This window comes from Ochotona princeps, chromosome 7, assembly GCF_030435755.1.
Source record: "Ochotona princeps isolate mOchPri1 chromosome 7, mOchPri1.hap1, whole genome shotgun sequence".
Taxonomy (NCBI): domain Eukaryota; kingdom Metazoa; phylum Chordata; class Mammalia; order Lagomorpha; family Ochotonidae; genus Ochotona; species Ochotona princeps.
The window spans coordinates 25,898,150-25,923,640 of record NC_080838.1 but is presented as its reverse complement, the minus strand read 5'-3'; the positions used below and the strand labels follow the sequence as shown (position 1 = coordinate 25,923,640).

The 25,491-nt window shown below is 43.5% G+C and overlaps 1 protein-coding gene and 1 long non-coding RNA gene across 2 annotated transcripts in view; one reads left to right on the top strand and one right to left on the bottom strand.

The window, feature by feature from the left end:
* Window positions 1-543: 543 nt before the first annotated feature.
* On the bottom strand, window positions 544-15,466 carry PGRMC2 (progesterone receptor membrane component 2). Its single transcript, XM_004588159.3, has 3 exons — window positions 14,996-15,466; window positions 2,464-2,619; window positions 544-789 (listed from the first exon to the last, which is right to left on the bottom strand). The coding sequence occupies exons 1-3, from the start codon at window positions 15,411-15,413 to the stop codon at window positions 692-694; spliced, it is 672 nt and encodes a 223-aa protein (XP_004588216.2). The 5' UTR covers window positions 15,414-15,466; the 3' UTR covers window positions 544-691.
* LOC131480805 (uncharacterized) overlaps window positions 15,108-25,491 on the top strand; it is a 26,458-nt gene continuing 16,074 nt past the window's right edge. Inside the window, exons 1-2 of the long non-coding RNA XR_009245832.1 lie at window positions 15,108-15,206; window positions 19,917-20,016. This is a non-coding gene — a long non-coding RNA (uncharacterized LOC131480805). The remainder of the gene's footprint in view (window positions 15,207-19,916; window positions 20,017-25,491) is intronic.

Below are 25,491 nucleotides of genomic sequence, written 5' to 3'. Positions count from 1 at the left end.
GGTTTCAAATGATTTTACTGTTGGAGAATTAACTGACTTTAAACCCACTTGTTTCAAATGATTTTACTGTTGGAGAATTAAATGCCTTTAAGCCCACTTGAAACCTCATCTCCTGATTTACAAAGATTTCTTAGAAATTTTTTTGTTTTTCCTCCCCTGACAAAGTCCAAACAGAAAAGTTGGGGAATTCATATTTTAACTAAATACTCAAACTGATGTGCACCCCCACCTTCCCTGCCATGGTCTCCTCCCTCCTCAATGCTAAAATAAAGAACCACGGCACATTAAACAGGCATCCTTTGTGTTTCGAGGAGATCTGTACATTTCAGTAGCAAATACATTTCTGGTTGTCTTTGATACATTTGAAACTAAAAAAAAAAAATCAAAGAAAAAAAGAGGAGGGAGGAGAGATCGTGTGACTTTCTTGCTCCTTAAAAGAAAAAAAATCCCTGTCTCCTTTCAGGATGAGGAAGCCCCATCAGACATTACAAATACCTGCCACCACTGGGTCTGGCAGTACAAAGAACGTCTAGTATTCAAATCTTCATAGTGAGATTCAAATTTATCTTGTACACAACCTGTTGAGTGTTTTTTGCAGGAGGTGAATCAAACCCAAAGACGCTGGGCATTCTGTGAAAGGGAGTTAAGAATTGCAGTTCTGAAGGCCCCTGACTTTGGTTGTTGACAAAGTTCAATCCTGTTTATTGTGATCCTTGGTATCTTCTTCATCTGTATATTCTGATGGTTCTTCTCCTGGTTTTAGCAGTCTGCCCACATAATCGTATTTTTCTGAAAGATACAGCAAAAGTAGTCAGAAACAATGAGCTTTGTTTTCCTGTCCCATTATTCTTGGGAAGAAGAGCTTTTGCCTCTTCTACAATCAAACAGGATCAGTGAAGTTCTTCCTATTGCTTCCTCATGCCTGGCCTTTACCCACACATAAAACCTGAACAAGTTGAAGTGGGACCCCAGACTCCTGAAGACTTGGGAATCACTCTTTGCAGCAGAGTGCTCTGTACCAGTGGTTCTTAGTTGGACATAACATCAGAATCACTTGGATATCTTGTGTAAAAATATGTCTGTCACAGACCTATCTCAGACCTACACCAGCCATATCTTGGGCTGGGCCTTGAGACATGTGACCCTGAAGCTGCTCCAAGGCACCGCTGTGAAATCCCACAGTTCTTGAACTCTTACTAGCCCCAAAGTATTCTAAACACCAGTTGGCAACAAGAGGAATTCACAAGTATTTAAAATGTATAAATATGTTGCACTTTATGAAGATGATGAAAACAAGTCAAGAGTAATGTTTTGCAGCAGAGTTTGAAAAGAGGAAATGGCTTTCTTGGCTCTGAAGAAGGGAGAGTGGGTTGTGGCTGAAGGCATGACTCACATGGGAGGCAGAGCTTCCCGGGAGCTCCTCTTGAGAAGATGCCACTAGTTCTCAAGCTAATAAACTCAATGAGAAACTAAAAATCCATTTGTTGCTTGTTACTGTGTGTGTTTCGGGGTCTGTTTGTAATACCTGTCACACTAACATTCTTTCCTCTTATCAAACTTTCTTCTTAGACGTGTTAATGTTTAGAAGCCTATTCATAGGTGATACAGAATTAGTTATTTCTTGATCAAGAATTCAAATGACTTAACCAAGGCTCAGAGAATTAACTGTCAAGGGATTAAGAAAGGTGACTGCTTCATAAACCAGAAATAATGCAAGTGCCAAGAAGCTAGAAGAGCAGTTCCAAGGGATAAGGGGTCAGACAACCAGCTGACACAGTGTTACAAAGGCACTAAACTGATGTCACAAGGGCTTAATACAGGGGAACAGTATTTTTTCTTTATCATTTAAGGAAAAGACCAATAAAATCATTTCAGAATAAACTATAGTTGTGCTATCACTAATCATTTACATTTTAAATGTAAGCCTTTTGAAAGACTGATTGATTTATTTGAAAGGCAAAGCAATGGAAAGGAAAAGGCAGAAACCTTCCACCTCCTTCATGGTTACAACAGAAAGGCTAAAGCCAGGAGCCAGGCAGTCCACCCTGATCTCCCCATGGTGACACTGGCCCATGTAATCGAGTCATCTTCTACAGCCTTTCCAAGGGCAACAGCAGGGAGTTGGATTGGAAGGGCAGTAGCTAGGACTCAACCAATACTCTGACACGGGATACCTTATTCCACTGCATCACAACATAGGTCTCATGCTGTGTTTTAAAAACTATACCTTAATCACAAGCCTTTGCAACTATAATTGTCATTTTTTGTGACATAAGCCAATTTTTAAAATTGGACTTAAAAAATAATTATCACTTATAACTTAATATACATCAATGTTTAAACTAGCAAATAACAATCGCAATGAAAACAGATGACATCTTAGGATTGAAAAGCATGTGAAATGGCATATACTTTCTTTGAACATATATTTAATTTTCCAAAGAATTAAAAAAACGAAAGTACCTTTAAATTGCATTTCCCATTCTCGAACACTCTCCATTTGTACTGCATTCAAATCTGAGAGATCATCATACTCATCTTTAAGTGCATCTTTATCTAGGCAAAATGTTGCCAGTCCTCTGGAGGCATCCCTACCAGCAAATATTCCATATGGTCCCGCTAGAAAAAAAAAAAAAAAAAGAGTACTTAGACAGCCCAACAATATTTCAATATTTTTCAAAGGCAAATGTCAAACACCAAAAACAAAACACTCCACCCACTATGATTCCTATATGGTACACAGCCTTAATTAAAAAAACATACATGGACACTAGATGGGACAATGCTGGCATTGTGGCATAGCAGGTACAGCTGCTGCCTACAGGGCTGACAACCACACAGGCACTGCTGACAGCCTGGGAGAAGCAGCAGAAGATGGCCAGAGCGCCTGGGCCCCTGCGGCTCACACCGGAGACTCAGAAGCTCCTGGCTAAGCCATGTCCCAGCCGTGCTGTGGTGGACATTTGTGGAGTGACCCAGCAGTTGGAAGATCTGTTTCTCCCTCCCTCTGCTAGCTCTTTCAAATAAACTTAAAAAAACAAAAAACAAAACAAACAAACAAAAAAACCAATGATTTATTTGAAAGGCAGAACTTCATAGAAAAGAGAGTGAAATAAGGAGAGGAAGAAAGATTCATTCATTTTTACTGGGAAGTCAGATACACAGAGAGGAAGAGAGGCAGAGGGAATTATCTTCCATCTGCTAGTTCACTCCCTTAGTGGCTGCAATGGCCACAGCTGAGCTGATCTGAAGCCAGGAGCCAGGAGATTCTTCTTCCATGTCTCCCATGTGAGTGTAGGGTCCCAAGGCTCTGGGCTGTCTTCTGCTGCTTTCCCAGGCCAGAGACAGGGAGCTGAAAGGAAAGTAGAGCAGCCAGGATACAAACCAGCGCCCTTATGGGATCCTGGCGCATGTAAGGCGAAGACTTTAGCCACTAGGCTACTGCACTGGGCTCTGAGTTTTTTTTTAAAGATGTATTTATTTTTATTGGAAAGGCAGATTTACAGAAAAGAGAGACAGAAAAACCTTGCATCTTCTGGTTCATTCCTCAAATGGCTGCAACAGCTAGAACTGATGATCCAAAGCCAGGGGCCAGGAACTTCTGGGTCTCCCATACAGGCACAGGGTCCAAGGCTTTGGGCCATCCCCTCTGCTTTCCTAGGCCATAAGAGAGAGCTAGATGGGAAGTGGAACAGCTGGGATACAAATCGGCACCCATACAGGATGCCGGAGCTTGCAACGTAAGGATTAGCCACTGAGCCATCAAGTCAGGCTCAAGATTCTGATCTTCTAAATAGATTCACTAAGCCATGAAAACTCTCTGCTCAAATACATAATTAAGAGAATACTTCAGTTGCTCGAAACAATAATAAGCAACAAATTGGAAATAATCTAATATTCTCTATCAAGATATTGGTTAAATATGTTACACTGCAATGAAAATTAGGTAATCCTGGATATCACACTGAAACAAATCCATCGCACAGTAACTAAACAGAGCGATCAGATGGATGCACAGAATTTATTTTGAATTGAAATCATAAGCATGGATGCATACTTCATATATTTGTAGATGCATGCAAACCAGCAGGAAGAATACCAACCAAATACTTAGCAGTGGCAACATTTCTGGGGAATGGAAGGGGAAAATTTACTTCACTCAAATGGTAAACTGAGGCTATGAAAAAATGAGCTTTACAATAAAAGCCTTAAATTTTAAGAATTTATGCGAAAGGGAGAAAGACAGCGAGAAGGGAGGGAGGCAGGCGAGGTAGCCACGGGCTATCTTCCATCCGCTGATTCACTCTCCAAGCGCCTGGCACAGTTGGGGTGGGACAAGCTGAAGGCAGAAGCCCAGACTCCGTTTAGGTTTTCCGCAAGAGCAGCAGTGGCCCCAGCACTAGAGCCATCACCTGCTGCCTCACAGGGCATCTCCTAGCGGATGTGGGCAGACCTGCACCAGGCACTGCAGCCTGCGGTGCGGGCGTCTCACCACTGTGCCCCACGGCCACACTATCATAAACCAAACCTCTCCCGTGGACTCTGGTCCTCATCTCCGGCTATAGAGCAGACCAAGCAGATTTTTTTTCCCTGTTTGATTTTTAAAGCAGTGCTAATAAGCAAAACTTCCAAAATATAGTTTCATGAAAATATTTATTCCCTGTGTTATCCATGTATGACAAAGGTCGCTGGAAGAAGTAATTTAAAAACCAGTCACTGCCCACTGCCTTCACTATTGTGAACAACAATCAATAAAGAAGGCTTGCTGCCCTAAAGGAATAAATATTTTCTAATTGAAGTAGCAAGCAGAAAAAACTAGAAATTCTTTTTTAAATGTGCACAGTAATGATTATATCAATAGTTACTTTTGAAAGTGTTTAGAAAGTCAAAAGTTGGGCCCAGCATGGTAGCCTAGTGGCTAAATCATCGCCTTGCATGTGCTGCGATCCCATTAGGGTGCTGGTTCATATCCAGGCTGCTCCACTTCCCATCCAGCTCCCTGCTTGTGGCCTGGGAAAGCAGTCGAGGACGGCCCAAAGCCTTGGGAACCTGCACCTACATGAGACCCGGAAGAATCTCCTGGTTCTGGCTTTGGATCAGCTCAGCTCTGGCACTGTAGCCATTTGGGGAGTGAATCAGCATATGGAAGATCTTTCTGCCTCTCGTTCTCTCTGTAAATCTGCCTTTCCAATAAAAGTAAATAAATCTTACAAAAGAAATGATAAAGTCAAATGTTATATATTAAAGTGTCTGTACCTTTTAAAGCCAGAAATCAGTTTCACTTAAGACAAAAATCTAAGCACTTATGAACATTAATTAGAATTAACACTGTACCATAAAATCCACAAGATGTCAGAGATTCTTTCTCTATAGTTTATAGCACGGTTCAACAAGTAGCATTAGCAGTAATCTTGAAAGTAATGCCATTACTGACACATTACCATGCCAATAAAGGTAATACTTAAAGTACCTCTAAATCTTGTTTCTTCTCATTCTTAAACATTTTCACTATTGCTGTATCACTTAATAATTTATATATTTTCTCTCAATGGATATACTCATAATTTGGCCATTCTCTTATTACTATAAACTTAGGCTATTTTATTTTGTCATACTTACAAATGTATCAATGGGATACAATTTGCCCTTGGCCACCATTTGTAGCTTTCAAACTTTGCTCATCATCTCAACTAACATTCAAATATGTCTTGGGCATTTAGAAAACAACTGAATATTATCTTTATTTGCAGAATAAAATAAAAGTTCATTATGTGGGAGAGGATTACAATTGGGGAAATGATAATTTTTTTTTTTTTTTAAAGATTTGTTTATTTTTATTGCAAAGTCAGATATACAGAGAGGAGGAGAGACAGAGAGGAAGATCTTCTATCCAATGATTCACTCCCCAGGTGACCGCAACGGCTGGTGCTGTGCCGATCAGAAGCTGGGAACCAGGAACCTCTTCCAGGTCTCCCACATGGGTGCAGGGTCCCAAGGCTTCAGGCCGTCCTCGACTGCTTTCCCAGGCCACAAGTAGGGAGCTGGATGGGAAGTGGAGCTGCCGTGATTAGAACCAACGCCCATATGGGATCCCGGCGCATTCAAGGAGAGGACTTTAGCTAGTAGGCTACTGCGCAGGGCCCCGAAATGATAATTTCTAAAGCAAGACTGGCCAACCCTAAAGTGAGTTGTCTTTCTATTTTAAACAATTTTTATTTTTAAAATTTCTGATTAGTTAATATTTAGTCTGTAGGTACAATTTCCGTGAGTTGCCTTTTTTCTTCAGAACTCTACATACTTTGTTAAAGGTGATCAAAGATAAACTACCTAAGGAGGAACTGGTACGATTTCTACGAACTGACAGAGAAACAAGGACTACCAAAAAGAAAAAAAATCTGTAAATACTGCTAGATAACCTCCTTATACTGACAGGATTGTGCTTCAAACAGAGACCACGCAGAAGGAAACACATAGCAGGAAAAATAAAACTGAGCAATGCTGTCAACCTACACGGGAAATCTGATAGCCCATGTGCTTTTTTTCTAAAACATCTGAGCAATTCTTTCTGAAGAAAATCCCAGCCACCTCACGTTCCTCTCAGCATTTCGCAAAGTTGAAGGAACAGATTTTGCCTTCCCCACTTGGCAGATGAAAACTAGGAGCAGAGGCCACGGCGACTTACAGAACGGCCCGCACCATTCCCACTGCTCTAACTGCAGCACTCCTTGGTTTCCTGAGGAGCGACAAAGACCCACAAGCCCAAAGGTGGAATGAAGCCCTCAAAACCGGAGAAGGCCGCCAATCACACAATCCCAGGGGACTGGAAATGTTACAATACTGAAGCCAAAAGAGAATTAACAGTGAAGCTGGAGGCCACAGTAGCTTTCGTGCCATTTAGTCTTCTCTAGTAAATGTCCCTGTCAACTTTCGGAAGTGGCAACACTGAATAAATGCAAAGTGACTGAGACACACCCCCTCTTCCCTAACCTGGAGTGAAGCCGTCTTTTCTGTAAGTTTAGAGTTTCCCTCAAGAAACATTTAATTTACGAAATGCCCTTTTGATAAAGAATATAACATGAGGAACTAGATTTCAAATGGAAAGGGTGTCAAGTAAGCAGATTTTGGAGTTTCATAAAATGACATTTCCCGGCATCTATATTACCACAAGCGGTATCAGAAGAGTACACAGTATCTTCCCATTCCACTACCCCCTTCCATAATCAACATCAGTGTTCCCAAGTGTACTGTGTTGATAATTATACCTGGCTATCCACAATACTAAAATAACAGGTAAATTCCCAAACAAAACAAAGCTGAAATAATATTAAGTCTGTGGGATAGTATAATTAACGGAGAAGGCTACATTATATAAATTAATCTGGTTTTTATAATGAAGACTCATTTAGACATTAATATAATATTAAGGTACACCAAAATAACACGATATTACTTAGAATTCAGATTTTATAATTGGTTTTTAAATCAACCCAACTTGTGGTTAAGATTTTTAAAAGTTCCAAATTCAATTAAACCTGCCGGTTATTGTATACTAAAATGGCTTACTTTAATTCGAAAAGGCAACATATGTTCATTGTAGAACAATGTGTTAGGAGTAATTTAATGCAGAGCTAGCATAGAGGATTAAGCTGCCACTTGCCGTGCTGGAATCCCATATGGGATGGCAGTCTGAGTCCCAGCTATTCTCCTTCTGACCAAGCTTGCTGCTAATGTGCCTGGCAGGGCAGTGGAAGATGGTCCAAGTGCCTGGTCCCCATCAACCGATGTGGCAGACCAGGATTCAGTTTCAGGCTCCTGCCTGGCCAAGACCTGGCTGTTGTAGTCATTTAGGGAATAAAGCTCTTGAAAGATCTCTCTGTCACTCTGCCTTTCAAATAAACAAGTAAGTCTATAGAGGAAAAAAACTTCTAAGTTCATTAAAGTTAACAAACCAGCTCAGTATTACAGCTTATTTTGGCCTGTCTTTTAAAATGCCTCTAGTATATATAAAATGGACAAATTATTTTATCTACCTTAGGTTTAGTTCAAACTAGACAACCTGAAGAAGTTATTGGGCCCGGCAGCATGGCCTAGCGGCTAAAGTCCTCACCTTGAAAGCCCCGGGATCCCATATGGGCGCCGGTTCTAATCCTGGCAGCTCCACTTCCCATCCAGCTCCCTGCTTGTGGCCTGGGAAAGCAGTTGAGGACGGCCCAATGCATTGGGACCCTGCACCTGTGTGGGAGACCGGGAAGAGGTTCCAGGTTCCCGGCTTCGGATCGGCTCGCATCGGCCCGTTGCGGCTCACTTGGGGAGTGATTCATCGGACGGAAGATCTTCCTCTCTGTCTCTCCTCCTCTGTGTATATCTGGCTGTAATAAAAAATGAATAAATCTTTAAAAAAAAAAAAAAGAAAAATACTATGATTTAGTAAGAGACTAAAAATCCAAACTTGTTTGTGAAATGCAAATTAGAGGGCTGTCAGCAACACCATGGCTTGGGCTCAGGGCCTGGCCCCAGGACTCAGGTGTTGAGGGGAGAAGGGATGGCTTTCAAAAGCTGAAACTCCCATGTTTATGCCACTTGTGGGACTGGGACTCGAGTCTACCCAGTCCATACAGACTGAGAATTTTAGGGTGAAAAAATAGCCTGGATTCAAATATCTATAGGATGAATCAACAATGAAGAAAATAAACAATGTTGGGGAAGAGAGTCAGTCTAATGATGCATAGCCTTCCGGTTGGGACAGGGAAACACAGAAGTTGGAGTTTTATTTTATGTCTTAAAGCACAATCAATCCCCAATAGCACTAAAAAACAGAAAGTATGCAAAGTACTACAGAAACCACAGATTATAACCTTTAAGTGCAAAAAGCGTTAAAGTATGATACACAAGCAGTAGCTATAAGAGAAAAGGTAACTTTGACTATCTAAATCCAAAACTTTCTGCATGTTTCAAAACACACCAAAAATAAGCTGACGAAACAAAATGAGAAAAGCATTTGAAGCAAAGACTGATTTATTTTATAAAGAACACCTGTAATCAAGGAGCGATCAATATCATAATAGTAATTATTATTACTCGTGCATCCAAAAGAATGAGATAGCTTTCTATGCTGATATGAAAGACTTCTAATACTAAAAATATTGTCAGAGGTATGTACAGTATGCTATAATTAGTGTGGAGGAAGGCACACGGCCACATGTTTGTACTTGCATGGAAGAGCGCTGGGACAATGCTCACACTGGCTCCTGGTGTCTATGGGATGGGACACAGTGGCTGGGGAATTCTTGAAGAGAGGTTTCTTACTTTGCACTGGATAACCTTTTGACTTTTCTGTTTGAAATATGTACTGCCTGATACATTAAACAAACCAACAAAAAGAGCCTAACATGAAGTCTTAATTTGAAACACACCCCAAACCATTCCACAGGAACACTTTTACAACCTAGTCTCCTGGAATAGTACAGGAAACACCCGAAGAAACAAAACAAACAGAAACAACTGCTGAAGCAAAGTTAATACTAAAAATTAAGAAAGTAAGATGTGGAAGATAAGAAGGAAACATCAAGAGACATGAAGAACAACGTGAAATGCTAATAGATGTTCATCGCTCCAGTGGAAGGAAAAGATGGAGGAAGTAATACTGCCTGCAAGATATCTATAGATTTTAATAACTTGCCAGATGCCAGCAAAGCACGTGAAAAAGGACAGCTTTTTCTAACCCATGATACAAATTATGTTTGACTAAAGTTCTTACATTATTCAGGACAGAATAGTGTTATACTACAGCAAAATCTTGGAAAATTGCATCTCTTACCCAATAGAATGCATCAAAATCAAAAGACAGAAAGTCGGGCCTGGCACAGTAGCCTAGTGGCTAAGTCCTTGCCTTGCATGCGCCGGGATCCCATATGGGTGCTGGTTCGTATCCCAGCTGCTCCCACTTTCTGCTTCTGGCCTGGGAAAGTAGCAGAGGATGGCCCAAAGCCTTAGGACCCTGCACCTGCGTGAGACCTGGCTTTAGATCAGCTTAGCTCTGGCTGTTGTGGCCACTTGAGGAGCAAACGAACAGATAAAAGAGCTTTCTCTCTGTAAATCTTCCTTTCCAATAAAATAAAATAAAATAAAATAAGTCTTTAAAAAGAAAAAAGAAATTGGGAAGCATACTACATCAATCTGAGAAGGGAAGTAAGTGGGAAAAGATGAAAAACCAAACAAGGCAATTGGAAAAGCAATGGGAGATGGCCCAAGTACATGGGCTCCTGCAACCACAGGACAGGCTGGGCCAGAGTTCCTGGCTCCTGGCTTTGGCCCAGGCTGGGTTACTGTGGCTAGGCAGGGAGTGAACCAGTGACTGGAAGGGCTCTCTGTAACTCTCTCAGATAAATAAATACACTTTTCTTAAAAAAGCAAGGATTTCAAAATGCTTTTGCACAAAAATTTTGATTCCATTTTGAGAACTTCTTGAAATACCCACATAGGTTATTTAAAAGAAAAAAATGTATCAGATTGATGAAAAGCAAAGGAGTGGAAAGAGAAATACTGGAACTAATTCATACTGAAGCCAAATATAAAAATAAAGATTAGGACGCACTAAATGGCTCTGAACCTATCCAGTATCCCTAGGTAGGTGAGCATAGAAATAACTCGGCCTCAGCACATTCTTGGTGCTCACTTTGTACGGCTGACTTCCTCAGGCTTTTGCTTTAAATACCACCTGCCTTTTCTTAATCTAATATGTAAACAGACTTTATCTAAATAGTCTTTTGCTATCCCCTATTACATATCCTATTAATTTCCTTCATAGCATATTTAATTACATGTAATTGAAATGCTCGTTAATTACCTATTTTGCTCAATAAATCACTGACTCTATGAGGGTACTCATGCATCTGTTTCAAAGACTGTTAATGCCACGTCTCAAAGCATCTTATTTAAGGTTTTACTGTAATTCCCTCTTAGTACTACAAAGAGAGGAGAAACCCCAAGATCCAGAGACAGGATATATAGGCTGCAAGAGAGGACAGGAGTCTGTGTAGAGCGGTAAGAGTGGTCTGTGTCAGATGGGTAAAAGAATTTGAATGTGGGCCCCCATGGTGACACAGCAAACTAATCGTCCTCTTGTGGCAATAGCATGCTGTCTAAGCACTGGTTTGTGTCCCAGCTGCTCCACTTCCAATCCTGCTCCCTGGGAAGAAGTGGAAGATGGCTCGCGTCCCTGACTTCAGACTTCAGACTGGCTTAGCCACAGCCATTTGGGGAGTGAACCAGCAGTAGCCTTCTGTGTCTCTCCTTCTCTCTTACACAATCTGCCTTTTAAATAAAAACAAAATACATCTTTAAAAAAAAATATGTGAAGTTAGATGATGATGTGATACAATGGGAAGGGAAGATCTATGAAGCCAGTTACACTTAGGCTGGATTTCTATTTGTTGACTTTGGGGTTCAATTTCCATATCTATAAAACAGGAACATTGCCATCTCATACAACTGTTTGAAAATTAAATGGGATTATGGGCTTAATAACTGGAGATTCCTCCACTTATCCTGGCCTCTAGAATCAACTGGTGTTCAATGGAAAGTTATTCTTTAGTATCTGCAGGCCATTGGTTCCAGGAATCCTAATAGATAATATTTATGGATGTGCAAGACCTTATATAAAATGATGCAGTTGCATATAACCTATACACATTCTCCTATTTATTTCAAATCACCTCTAACTTACTTACAATGCTTAATAAAAGTCTGGGCCTCAGCAGTTCAGGAGCAACCACCGTAGTCCTGACAAACTAACAAATGAAAGAGCTTCAAGGCAAACACTGCTGCAACAAGGAGTGTTGGAGAAAGACAGAATCTGTGAAATAGGTTACAGCAGGGCATGCTGAAACACCATTTCATTCAGGTATAATTAGCATGGTGCTTAGCGTGAGGCAAATTCAAGTGTAGTGTTTTTGAACTTTTTTGGAATTTTTATAAAAATGTATCTTCAATCCAAGACTGACTGAATTTGCAGATGAAGCAATGCATATGTGTCCTCTATAAAATACACTGTCCAATCTGTCAGTCACGTGGCTGAGCACATATGTGGCTAGTGTTACATTTAAGTTTATTTAGCCACGTGTGGCTACCATATTGGTAAGCAAAACCTAAAAGTCATGAAAGTACGTTTCTTTGAGGTTTTATTATGGGAGGGACCAGTGTGACAGTTGAGTGGCTAAATCCTCACTCTCATGCCCGGGGAGCGCCAGTTCGTGTCCTGGCTGCTCCACTTCCCATCCTGCTCCCTGCTTGTGACCTGAAAAAGTAGTGGAGGATGGGCCAAAGCCTTGGGATCCTGCATCTATGTGAGAGATCCAGAAGAATCTCCTGGCTCCTGGCTTTGGATCAGCTCAGCTCCAGCTGTGTGTGTCCACCTGGGGAGTGACTCAGCAGACATAAGATCTTTCTCTTTGTATCTCCTTTTCTCTGTAAATCTGCCTTTGCAATAAAAATAAATCTTCAAAGACAAAAAAATCCTTATGGGAACGGAGGAACACATAAAAAAAGCAACAGTAAGATTTTCTATACGTTTATACTAAAATGTGGTTTACCAGAAACACTGTAGGTAACTTTTGTGTTCAAACAGGACAAGAGTACTCACCTACCAAACCATTGTGGAAATGGCAAGTTAAAGGATACAGTAGGTCTTCAACAAATTGTGCTTCCTTTTTCCTCCCATATTCATCCCTTACCTGACCACACTTTATTAGCTAAGTGACTGGCCTGTTACTAAATATTGACAAATGCAGTTAATGTCAACTGTTTGCCAAACTGTTTACTGTGTTGAACTGTCAACACTTAGTTAAGAATCTAAACTTCAAAAATAAAAATATGTCCCTCATTATGGAAACAGATCTCAGAAAGCGAACCCTAAAATGATGATTGTGAAATGGCAGTAGGTATTGGCTATGCACAGAAACTAGGTTTTGCAGCTCTCTCAGCTTATTCTTTCAAGTTCCTTACATACACCATGTTGCATCTAAGTTATTCTGCTACAAATCTGGTTACCTTATTTCAGGATGAAAATAAAAATTAAAAGCAAAACTGAACATATGGCTCCTTCATAACCAGGATTTTACTTCAAGTCTTTCATAACGCGTTTCCAGTTTTCACTAACATGAACTACCATGTTTTAAGCCCAGTGAGCCATGTAGCTACCTTTAAGCTTCCTTTCAGTTGCTGATCAATAGCTAGCATAAAGTAATAGTCGGGATGGTCACTGGGGCCTGGGACTGGTGGAAGCTATCCACACGTGCCTCCCTGTGGCCGGCTGGAGACCCCTACACACCGGCGCCTCAGGAAATCCACCCAAGGCCCACCTGTGTCTCACCTCAGCTTTTAGTTTGTCACACAGCATTTGCCACTGTAGGCTGCCAAGCTTAGTTTATGACTACCTATTTTCAGATCGTTGTAAAGCTTAACGTGCGGGAGAACTCACACTTCTAGCACCTCGCTGTTGTGTAATCTACAGTACACGTCTAAAGCTGAACACCATCTCTTATCCCTGAACACTGTAATATCCACTATGAAAATCCTTGATTAAAAATTTCCTTTGTCCTGCATACACTTCAGTAAGCAAAAGTATTACGTAAACTGATATATGGAATAGATGTCTGGTATTCATACAGAAACAGAGGCAAATAAATATCTTTATGCCACTAGAGATACAACTAAGAAACCAAGTTAATCGTTTTTAACACTGAAAATCTCCAATTTCTTATGTCTCTTTCAATCAAACGACAAACCAAAGTATTCCCAAAATACCTTCCATGCACTAAGCAATAAACCTTACGGCCTAACAGATGAGAGCAAGGCAGAGGTAGCTTGTCCCTGGCCGGCAGCCCCTTCGACTGGAAGGCTGCGATGTACTCTTTCCACTAAGTCACTTTTAGGCCTCTACTTTTATGATTCTGATTGTAGTCATTTTTTCCTCCTAAATCTTATTCATCACTGCACAGCCAGGATGCACAATGTGTTGCTCAATTTTTAAGGAATAGGGATAGGTTCCTTGAATCTGAAGCTTATTAGCATAATGTGAAACGTAAGCTTCAACTACATTGTGAAAGGGTTTCACCACCAACAGCTCTCCGAAAGCAAATTGCAAACATCTTTAACTCGCTCAACTGGTACATGCAGGGTACGGATCTAAAGTTCCTCCAAGTTTTTTTCTTTTTTTTTCCTCCTCAGTTCGGCTAACTAAAAACACAGTAGTAGGTCATTAAGTTCTTATCTGAATTTGAACGTTCACTTTCCCACCAGCAAAAAAGAAAATTGTCACAAACGTAAAACGAAGGAAGAGGAAAAAAGAGAGGGGGTAAAAAGTAACAAGCAGAGAGAGGCAGGCGCGCCTGCTGCGTGTATGTGCTCCACCCCCGAGGACTTGGGGCGAGTAGTCTGGCCCCCACATTTAAGTAGGATCTGCTTTCTCGTCAGCCCTCATCCCAGACACTGTTAATCTTGGAAAGCATCTCAGACATCGCTTCTCCGAATGTAGTTCCCAGACTGAAGACTGGAACCTGAAACTACGTGTCCTTAAACGTGGCCCTGTGACGAGTGGTAACGAGCCCAAAGAGCGAGACAGATCCGTGGCAAGGGTTAAAAGTACAAATTACGAGGGTCTAAAACTTGGAGGCCCTAGGTTTGGACACCGTCCCTCCCTCCCGCCCACACCCATCCCAGGAACTAGCATGCTCAAGGAGAGGTGGACGTCCGACGGGCAACAACAAGGATTCTGGAATACTCAGCTGAAGAACAGGCTGCGTGGAACGAAGAAGCTGGGGGGCCCCGCGAACGGGCTCCTCGGGGACCCAGGGGCACGCCGAGCCCGCGGGGGCGGCCGGGGGCGTGGGGAGGGCCGTTCCAGGCGCTGCGGCCGCGGGTCCCGGCGACGGCAAGGCTGGGGCCTCCCGAATGCGAACGGGGCAGTCCTCCCGCTCCCCGTCCAGCTCCTCCTCACCCGGGCCGTAGAACTTGCTGCCTTTGGTCACGTCGAAGACTTTCCCATTGACCGCGAGCAGGATGCGCGGAGTGCGGGACCCGTCGTACTGGCGCAGCTGCTCCAAGCTGAAGTCCCGCTTCTTCATGCGAGGCAGAGAGGCGGCGGGGCTCTCCTCGCCCGTCCCGGCCCCGGCGCCCAGACCCCGGCGCCCCCAGCGCACCCACAGCCGGTAGGCCCCCAGCAGCACCAGCGCCACCAGCGCCACGTTCAGCAGCATCTCCCCGCCCCCCGTCAGGAGCGCCAACGCCGCCGCCGCCCAGCCGCCTCCTTCCGCTGCCGCTCCCGCGCCGCCCGGGCTCTCGCCGCTGCCGTCGCTGCTGCTCTCGCTGCCACTCCCCAGGGTGCCTAGCTTCACGTCCCCATCACCCGCCGCCATCACTGCCCGCGCGCCAGCGCCTTCCTCCTCCTCCTCCCCGCCCCCTGCCCTCCCCCAACCCCAGGCCGGCCCCGCCCATGAGGGGGGCCTCCCAGCCAATCACGGGAGGGCAGGGGGCGGGGCCGGGCAGGCTCCTGATTGGGTGTTGGCGGGGTAACGTTGTCGCGGCTGTCTCCCCGTACCCCTCCCTCCCCGCGCACGCGTGCGACGCCCCGCCCACCTCGCCCCACACTTCCCTGCTTCCTCGGCTCTTTGACACCGACGAGGAGGGCGGATCTGAAGAGGGGCGAGGCTGCGCAGAGCGCGCGCGCGCGCGCGCAGGGGGCGGAGCTAGGCCGCGGCGCTTGCGCGGGTCACGGAGCGCCACGCGCTCTCCGGTCCTCGGTGGCGTCTCGGGGCTCCCTGCTGTGCGCGTGCGCTCGGGGTCGCGCGGCCCCTCCCAGGCCTGAGTTCGCGTCCGTCCACTCCCGCCTCTTGGCACTCGGGCGCACGTGCGCTGAGGTGGCCGCGGGGGCGGGCCCGTGGGAGGGAGGCTAGGTGCTGGGCGCGCGGTGTCTGCTGCTCCGCCGGGAGCCGTCGGCCGGCGGGAGGCGGGCAGCGTGGGCGCGCGGCCAGAGACTGAGGCGAGGAGCGGGCGGCTGCCGGCGCGCCCAGGGTGCACGAAGCCTGCGCTGGGCTTCCCCGATGGGGCAGTCTCTGTGCCCGCTCGCCCTGACCCCACACCCAGCAGCCGCTGTCCCTAGGTTTCAGAATTTGAGACTAATCCTAATGTCTGCGGCGGTAGGACGTGGATAGGACGGCGTGCTCCTTGTGTTCAATTTGATGCAGTTTTGTTTCTGGGATGTCTGAGCCTTTCAGATCCTAAGAATTCCCACATGCTCACTTCAGAAACTTCATGTGGGGACTCCTTCGACCTCTTTCGTGCTGGCTCTTGTCTCCATTCTCTATGCCTTCCCACAAGAACCACCTTGGTTTGATGAGTGAGGGTTTTCGCTTAATTTTGAGGAACTGGTGGTGTCCAGGAAAGGCAGGGACTAACAGTGGGCCTTACGGTAGGAGCTAAGGACAGCAGCAAGTGGCCCTTTTCACTTTAAGAGGAGCACAGCCTGGTTGCCTTTAGTATCAGGTTTGGACCATATACGTTGGTGACAGACTTGGAGGAGCTACTACAGGAATTCCTGGAGACTTCATTTAGCAACCAAATATATGAACGATTGAAGTGGGGGTTGGGAAATCGGTTTGCATGAAGTTAGGACACCTGGAACTGCTGGTGTTGGTGAGTACTTTCCCATAATGGGCCAGGTAATACCTAGCGTGCCACGAGTTCCAAGTATTTAATTCTGCTTTGTAGCCAGAAAGCAGCCATAAACATAGGGCCTTCTTGCAATAAAACGTTGTTATAGACAATGATTTCAGGTGTCATGAAAATATTATTTTGATTTTTTCCACTACTTAATAATATAGCAGGTTATTTTATAAAGCCATCAGGAAGTGCAAGAAAGAGCCCACAGGCTGCCAATCCTTGAATTAAAAGTATTTTTCTTGAGGCAGAACCAAGAGGACTCAACTGGGAGGCAGTTGAATATGTAATCATCCAACACAAAAGATTTTTGGGAATGCAAGAGGGCACTATTAACAATTCCATTGGGAAAGCAGGAGAGTCATGAAATTCTCACAGGCAAACCGAGATGAACTGTCACCCTGGGGTTAAGGGTGAAGAAAGGGCTTGGTAACAGTACCAATGACAGGCTGATTTATGGGCTAAGATGGCTACAGTCCTCAGTGTCACACAGTGGGACAGCATCAGCTGGGAAGACAGGAGCACTGGAGGCTTCAGAGCAGGCCACACCTTTTACTGATCAGAACTGGGTCACCACGTAACCCGGAAACAGTCACCGACAAGGCATGGATTGCTTCGTCTTTCCCTGGCTCTTGGCAGTGTGTAGGCAGGACTGTGTTGTTCATTTCTGGGCACTTGATAGCTGTGGTCCCTTCCCACTAAATGTCAATAGCACATATCACGCACTGTGACATCCAAGCACAGCCTTCTCCCATCCACCACAGAAATACTCCTTGGAGGAGTGTGACTACTTTAGAACTGCTGCCTTTTTACCAATCACAATTTACTTTGGAACTGAAATCTGTGTGTTTCTTTTCCTGACTGGTTTGGAGCAGGGGATTTGCATAGTATTGGAGTTCTGTTGTCAAGGGAATAGGGTGGGGAATGTTGAGTGGGCAACCGATGTTATCTGCTTGGGAATAGAAGTTTTCTTTCATACCCAAGATAACATACATGTCTTCAACCCCTCCCCTAACCCCTACTTTTTTGAGTTATCTCATTGCAGGTCCCTTGAACTGGTGTAGGAGTTCTTGCTTTTTTCCCTCGAGGTACCAGTCTACTCCAGGATAGTCCTGCTTTGAAGACTGCAGTTAGCTTTCTAACTAGTGACTTGCTCAGTCTCTCTACTTCAGTCTCACCCGAAGGGTCTTGACCTGAGATCTGATTCATTTTTGCAGACACCGGTTTCCAGGAGTGCTTACCAATTTAAAGGGAACCACTGAGAAAGCTCAGGGATGTACAAGGGCCTCCATAAATCCTTACATGTCCTCCCTGCCTTCCCCTTCCTCACTGAACTCAATCCCTGAAACACTCATAGTGATGGATTTTCTCTTAGGATAACTGGTCCCTTGTCTCCACCATGCTAGGTTCATGATCCACTCCAAGAGTTTACTCCTCATTGCTGTTTCCTCACTGACAATATCCTTTTATTTCATTCCCAGGCTTCAGAATTCTGTTACTTCTTTCTCTGCTTGGGCTTAATGTCTGTGGCTACATCAGCTCACCTGGACTCATCTTTTTCTTGCCTTGGATTTCTCCAGATTCCTTGCCTATGGCACCCATTTTTACTGTTTGTCATGTGCTGTTAATCCATTTTCGAAATTCTCTTTCAGAATCCAAGATTCTTCCTTTTGCTTCTGACTGCCTTCTTCTTTTTTTTTTCCTTCTTGTATTCTTAACATTGTGTAGGGGTCATCTGCAAGCATCTGTCATCCAACTTCTTTCCTCCTGTTACTACCTTTTTGCATCCTGACACTGCATGTAAATACTACCTGTCATCGCAGAAATGTGACACCAAAAAGCAGCCCTGACTTCTCTCTGAGGTACATTAGCGTAAGTCACCAATTATTTCCGTTTCTTTCCCATACATGCAGTCCTTTGGCCTGAGGCATAGCTAATGAAATGTGATTAGAATGTAATGTGTGTCACATCCAAACAAGAGCTCGAAGTGCCTGTGCACATGTGTCATGCTCTCTTCCTTTGGCCGCACTGATTTTGATTTTCTGTTGTCCCATTCCAACTCATCGTCAGTCTTAGTGACTTAAAACAGTCACCTTATTATCTCTAATAACTTCAGGGTTGACCAAGCCCATTGGCAGGTGTCTAATCTTGCTTTAGGGTGTTTCCTCTGGTTCCAGCCAGATGTTGTTGGGGGTTGGGTAATTCGGAGGCTCAGCTGACAGGCTAGAAGGACTGAGCCTTACTTCTCCCTGTGTTATTCCAAAGTTTCTCCAGAAAAATAGCCTGCCTTTTCACTTGGCAGCTCAAGACTCTCCCAAGCACATTGTCAGGATTTTTTTTTTCAAGTGTTGGGCGTGGAAATGAAGGCTTTTTACTGGTGTAAGCAGTCATGGGGTTGGATGACTTTTAAAAGGAAGGGGAAAAATCCGCTCATGAGGGTTAGAGAAAGAGTAAAAGCGAATCTGGGGGAATCTTTAGCCTCCATTCCAACAGTGTTTGCAGTGGTGACTCCCTGCACTGGCCAGGGTCCTGTCTCAGAGTCAAAGTCAAGAAGACCTCCCAGCAAACATACTTCGACTTGTGAATCAAAAACACATCTCTTCTGTGAGGCACTGAGATCTTGGTGTGGTTTGATACCAGCTTTTCTGTTCTAATTAAAAAAAAAAGCTGGTATGGGTGATAGGGCACTGTCGCAGCAGACATCTAGAGTATTGGTCATGAGGCTGCTGGCATTGTGGCACAAGGGGTTAAGTCACCTTTTACATCAGCATTGGTGCTACGTTGTGTTACAGCTTCTGCACTTCAGACACTGCTCCCTGCTAACGCCCCTGGGAAAGCAGGTGAGAAGGACCCAGGTGCTTAGGCCTCTGCCACCCACGTGGGAGATACGGAAGAAATTCCCAGTTTCAGCCTAGCCGAGTCCTGGTTGTTGGGACCATTTGGGGAGTGAACCAAAGGATGGAAGTAATTTTAGCTCTCAAAAAATATGTGAGAAATTGACATCTATCAATCTGTTCAAACATTAGTGGCTGGAGGCAGCATCCAACCTCAAGTCGTGAACCTTCAGGTGAACCAAGCCCTGAAATGTGTGCCATGCCATTCAGTAAATATTTCTTAAATAAGAGGTGCTATTGTAGTTCTCAATTTAAAGAGAAAACACTCTCCTCTCCCCATCAGCTTAAAAATTTTTCTTTATTTTACAGGCAGAGGGAGAGAGAAAGAGAAAACACATATATCTATAATTTCAGTCTCCAAGTGACTACAATGGAGCCCAGAGCAAGGAACACGATCGAGGTCTCCTAGGTGGGTGACAAGAGCCATGTTCCTGGAACTGACGACATTGCCTCCTGGGGTCAGTGGCAGCTGGAGGCTGGGGTTGGGAGCAGAGCAGGATGTTGAATGAACTCAGGCACCTGAATAGTGGCTGCCTTAACTGCTCCCCTGAATGTGTGTCCTGGGTGGTCTTAGTCATGTGGAAAGGATGCCACTAACACATGATGTTTGTCCCTTTGTTGTATTGCTGCCAGTATGTTTCCTTATTGAGTTTTGTGATACTTCTGGCACAGGTATGGTCCGTCCCCTCCTCTTTCTCCTGGGTGCCAAGCTGCCCTTGGAAAGTGGACTGTTTTCCCTGCTACCTCACAAATGTGTTACAGAACCTTGCCCTTGCTAGGGTTACTTGGGGGTAGGCTTAACAGGATAGGCTCCTGACAGGGAGGGAGGTTTCTGGTTTGAGGAGCCAAGTTCACCTCCAGAGAGTACCGAGACCTGTTGTTTGAACATTAATTCATGAGGGTCAGAGAGTTCAATATTGGACAGTATTAGCTTTGGACTTTAATATGAAGTTGATTGTGGCTACTTTGGGTTATAATTTAGAAGAGCAAAGTAGTTTAACTGTGAACTCTAAATCTCGCCCTGGAAAATTCTTACTGGGAGAGAATCGACATCAAATGGGGACATCTTTTTGGCTTCTGTTAAAGTGGGTGATTGCGTTTTAGAGCTCACAATATTGGACAAGTGGCAGGATGTAATATGAGATGGCAATTCAGCAGGTTATAAATTTCAGCTTTGGGTACAGAATGGCATACACACTGATTGAACTGATATACTGTTTTGATTCATTCAGTACAGGATAAATCTACTTTACTTAGGTCCTACGACACAGGTGCAGTCAGTACTGGAGAAGTGATTTCATGAAGATGGGAGCAGCGCTGCCCTGGCTCCTGGAATCTCAGCTAAGGGAATATTCGGATTCCAAGCTGGCAGGGGACTAACTGAACGGGTTCGGTTAGTAATCAGATTTTGTTGTTTTTGTTAACATAAAAAGATGTGATTTTTAGCGTTAATGTAACTATGAGTACTTTTTAAAAAAGACTTATTTATTTTATTTGGAAAGTCAGATTTAAGACAGAAGGAGATACATAGATCATCCATCTGTGCACTGTTTCACTCCCCAAATGATCACAACAGCCAGAGCTGAGCCAATTCAAAGCTAGGAGCCAGGAGTTTCTTCATGGTCTCCTGCTTGGGTACAGGATTCCAAGGCTTTTGGCCATCTTCCATTGCTTTCCTAGCCCACAAGCAGGATGTTAAATGGGAAGTGGAGCAGCCAGATGTGAACTGGTGCCCACATGGGTTGCCAGTGCTGCAAAGTGAAGGATTAGTCAGCTGAGCCATTGTGTTGGTCCCTGCAGTATTCATTTTTTTTTTAAAGATTTATTCATCTTATTACAGCCAGATATACAGAGAGGAGGAGAGACAGAGAGGAAGATCTTCCGTCCGATGATTCACTCCCCAAGTGAGCCGCAACGGGCCGATGTGAGCCGATCCGAAGCCGGGAACCTGGAACCTCTTCCAGGTCTCCCACGCAGGTGCAGTGTCCCAATGCATTGGGCCGTCCTCAACTGCTTTCCCAGGCCACAAGCAGGGAGCTGGATGGGAAGTGGAGCTGCCGGGACTAGAACCGGCGCCCATATGGGATCCCGGGGCTTTCAAGGCGAGGACTTTAGCCGCTAGGCCACGCCGCCGGGCCCTTCATTTTTGACAAAATTATTGAATACAGCTCTTCTCTGTATATGAATAATTGTTCAAGTAAGAACAAGCATTAGCTAACCTTTTTCATATAACATTGATCTATTGGAAGAAGATTCTCTGTATCCTTTTCCTTGAACTGCCGTGATATGCATGCAGCTGAGACACATGATAGAGATGTGTGTCACATTCTTCCATTACTGAAAAATAGGTATGCCTGGTAGCTGGTGCAATTTCCCAGAATGTTTTCCACAAATCATACATACTGAAATTATGAGATAGACGTGTGGATCATGAAAGTTCGCTGTCTGTTGGTTATGTGATGAAATGGGGCACAATCACCTTCAATATTTCTCTTTGCTTTCTCAGCTGCATTCTTTGACATTAGGAGGTAGAACTGGAAATGATATTAGACAAAAATTATCTAAACATCTTTGTTCCTACAATAATCTGAACTCAGAATATTCCTATACAGACCAAAATATTCAGTTTCTAGTACCATGCTGTCTTTTAAATAGTTAAGATTGGGGAGTCTTGTATCATGCAATGATCAAATTATTGATGTCACTATTGATGTGTCAGTGATTAAATTATTGATATCCTCTGTGAGGGGCCTTAAAGGTTGTTTTGCACAGCAGAGCCACTTAACCATGGTAAAGCTGGGACAGATGGAAAGATACTTAGTTTTCTGTAAGGTGGAAAAATAATGACTTTTTCAAACAAAGATTTATGTATTTTTATTGGAGAGGCAGATTTTCAGAGAAAAGGAGAGAGAGAGAGAGAGAGAGAGAGAGAGAGAGAGAGAGAAGTATCTTCTATCTATTGGTTCACTCCCCAAATGGTCACAATGGCCAGAGCTAAGCAGATCTGAAGCCAGGAGCCAGCAACTTCTTCTGGATTTCCTACATGAGTGCAGGGTCCCAAGGCTTTGGGCCAACCTCCACTGCTTTCCCAGACCATATGAAGGTGGCTGGATGAGAACTAGAGCAGCTGGGACACGAATCAGGCACCTACACGGGATGCTGGCACTGCAAGGTGGAGAATTAGCCAATGACCCATAACCAGCCCCAAAAGAATGAGCTTTAAAGGAAGTTGAAAAAATAGAATTGGTGCCACATTTTGGCCTGTCACATTTTAGGCAGTTCTGTCTGGGAAGGAGTAGGTGAAAATTGAATAAATGGAATTGTTTTCTTCCAAAATTGTTAGTGCTTGTGTTCCCCATAGGAAGTACTCATGGAATCCAGGTCAGATTTAAAGATGACTAAATGAAGAGATTACAATGAGGTGAGGAATGTAGTGTAGTTGCCAAGTGTTGAATTAACACTACCGGCTTCTTGGATCTCCCCAGCCTCTTCCTCTTGGAATAACTTGTGTGGTAGTGGGAAACTGCGTGAGACACCTCAACACCATTGACTGAAACATACTCTTGGAGTGAACCTACCTTCAGGAATCATGCTGCCTTAGGGATCATGCTGCCTGTTTATTCAATTTTTTATGCTGCAAATTTCACAGGGAAGTCTTGAAGTATGGCAGTCCAACACTGGCCACTATTAACTCTGTGGTAAGCTTCCCTTGTCCTAGAGTTCAGGGTTGGAGGCCTATAGTTGCCACAGTTTCCAGCACCAGCTATCAGTGGGCGTGATAGTTCTTGCTGGTTACTCTTTTGTCTAATTCTCTCTTTTTTTTTAAATACATTTTTTTATTATTCTTATTATTTTATAGTACAGTTTCATATTCCCTTATCCCCTCCCCAGTTCCCTCCCCCCCAGTTCCTCTATATCATTACTAACATATAGTTCTTCATACTCAGTCATATGTCCATCATTGCGGGACTGGACAATGGCAGAGAGTCCAGAATCCTATTGTCAAGATATAGTAAACAGTTTCATTGTAAGTCCATCTTTGGATGCAGAAATGCATACCACACTACATCCTCACATCTGAATGTAGTCTCCATTTCACAGCTACTGTACATCCCCTTAAATGAAAAGTCATGTTTCAAAATCAACAATAGAAAGAAAAGAGGAAATTTATGATGCCGTGAAGTTAAATGACATGTTACTAGATATGACAGTCTCTATTACACAACTACTGTACATCCCCTTAAATGAAAAGTCGTGATACAAAATCAACAAATAGAAATTTACAATGCCTGAAGTTAAATGACATGTTACTAGATATGACAGTCTCCATTACACAGCTACTATACATCCCCTTAAATGAAGAGCCACAAAACAAAATCAACAACAGGAGGAAAAAAGAAATTTACAACACCAAGAAGTTAAATAACATGCTATTAAATGACTAATGTGTAGCTGAAGAAATGAAAACCAAGAACCTTCTTGAAGAAAATGATGCTGCCATATGACATACGAGTCATTGAATGATTTAATCAGAAGAAAGTGTTTTGAAGAGATGAAACTAACAGAGAATAACAAAACCCATGTGATATAGTTTCCGCTAATCTTTGTTCAAGTGTGTCTCCTCCAGACAATAAGCAGATGGGTTTTGTTTTTTAATCAAGTGTACTACTCTATGATGTTTGATTAAGCTTAAGCCATTTACATTCAGAGTTTAATATACATGGGTGTTACGTTGGTCCTGTCATTTTAGGAATGGGTTGTTCATTGGTTTAGTCTTCTGTTGTCATTTTACTGGGATGTTCTTCCCGTTTGCCTTTGGTTTTGGTAGGTGCTATTCCTCTTCTCTGCCAAGAGAACATCTTGAAGTATCATTTGTAGGGCAGGTTTGGAAGAGGCAAATTCTTTTAGCTTTTCTTGACTGTGGAAGAATTTTATTTCATTTTCAAAGACAAAAGAAAGCTTTGCTGGATATGTTATCCTGGGCCGAAAATTTTTTTCTTTTAGAGTCTGGAATATGTCACTCCATTCTCTTCTTGCCTGTAGAGTTTCCTGTGAAAGATCTCCTGTAAGCTTAATTGGCTTTCCTTTATATGTCAACTGATTTTTTTTCACGTGCACATTTAAGGATCTTTTCCTTATGTTCAATTGAAGAGAGCTTGATGATCATTTGTCGTGGTGAAGATCGCTTTTGATCAAGCCTGTTGGGAGTTCTGTGCCCCTCCTGGAACTTGTTTCCCAATTCTTCCTCTAGGTTAGGGAAATTTTCCTTTATTATTTCATTAAATACATTTGCAAACTCAGCTTCTCTTTCTGCACCTTCTGGGACTCCCATAACTCTTAGATTTGGCCTCTTAATAGTGTCTTTTAATTCTTGAATACTTTTTTTGGCCTGTTCCAGGTCTGCTTCCAGCTTTTTGTTTGGTTCCCCCTGGTGACAGGAAATACCTTCCAATTCTGAGATTCTTTCTTCTGCTTGCTTCATTCTATTTTGGAGACTCTCCACTGTACTCTTAATTTGCTCTACTGTGTTCTTAATTTCTGATATACCAGCCTTGATTTGCTTTATTGCTTCCTTAAATTCTTTGAACTCTTGCATGAGCTTCTCATTGTTGATCAGAATCTTTAAAATGAGTCTTATGGATTCTGTGTGCTCCATTTTCTCGATGTCTTCCTCCGTTAACTCTGAGATTGGCATAGGGTTTTGCTCCCTTGCAGGAGAGTTTTCGGCATTATTCACTGTGCCTTTGTCTCTTCTTTTGCTCTTGATCATTGTACTTCTGGTTAGCAGAGTCTTCTCATTGGGGTAGGTTTCTAAGCTGTGTCACCCACAGGTCTACAATGCGATTTTACTTATTGCGGTTGGTACACAACTTTTCTTGCAGCC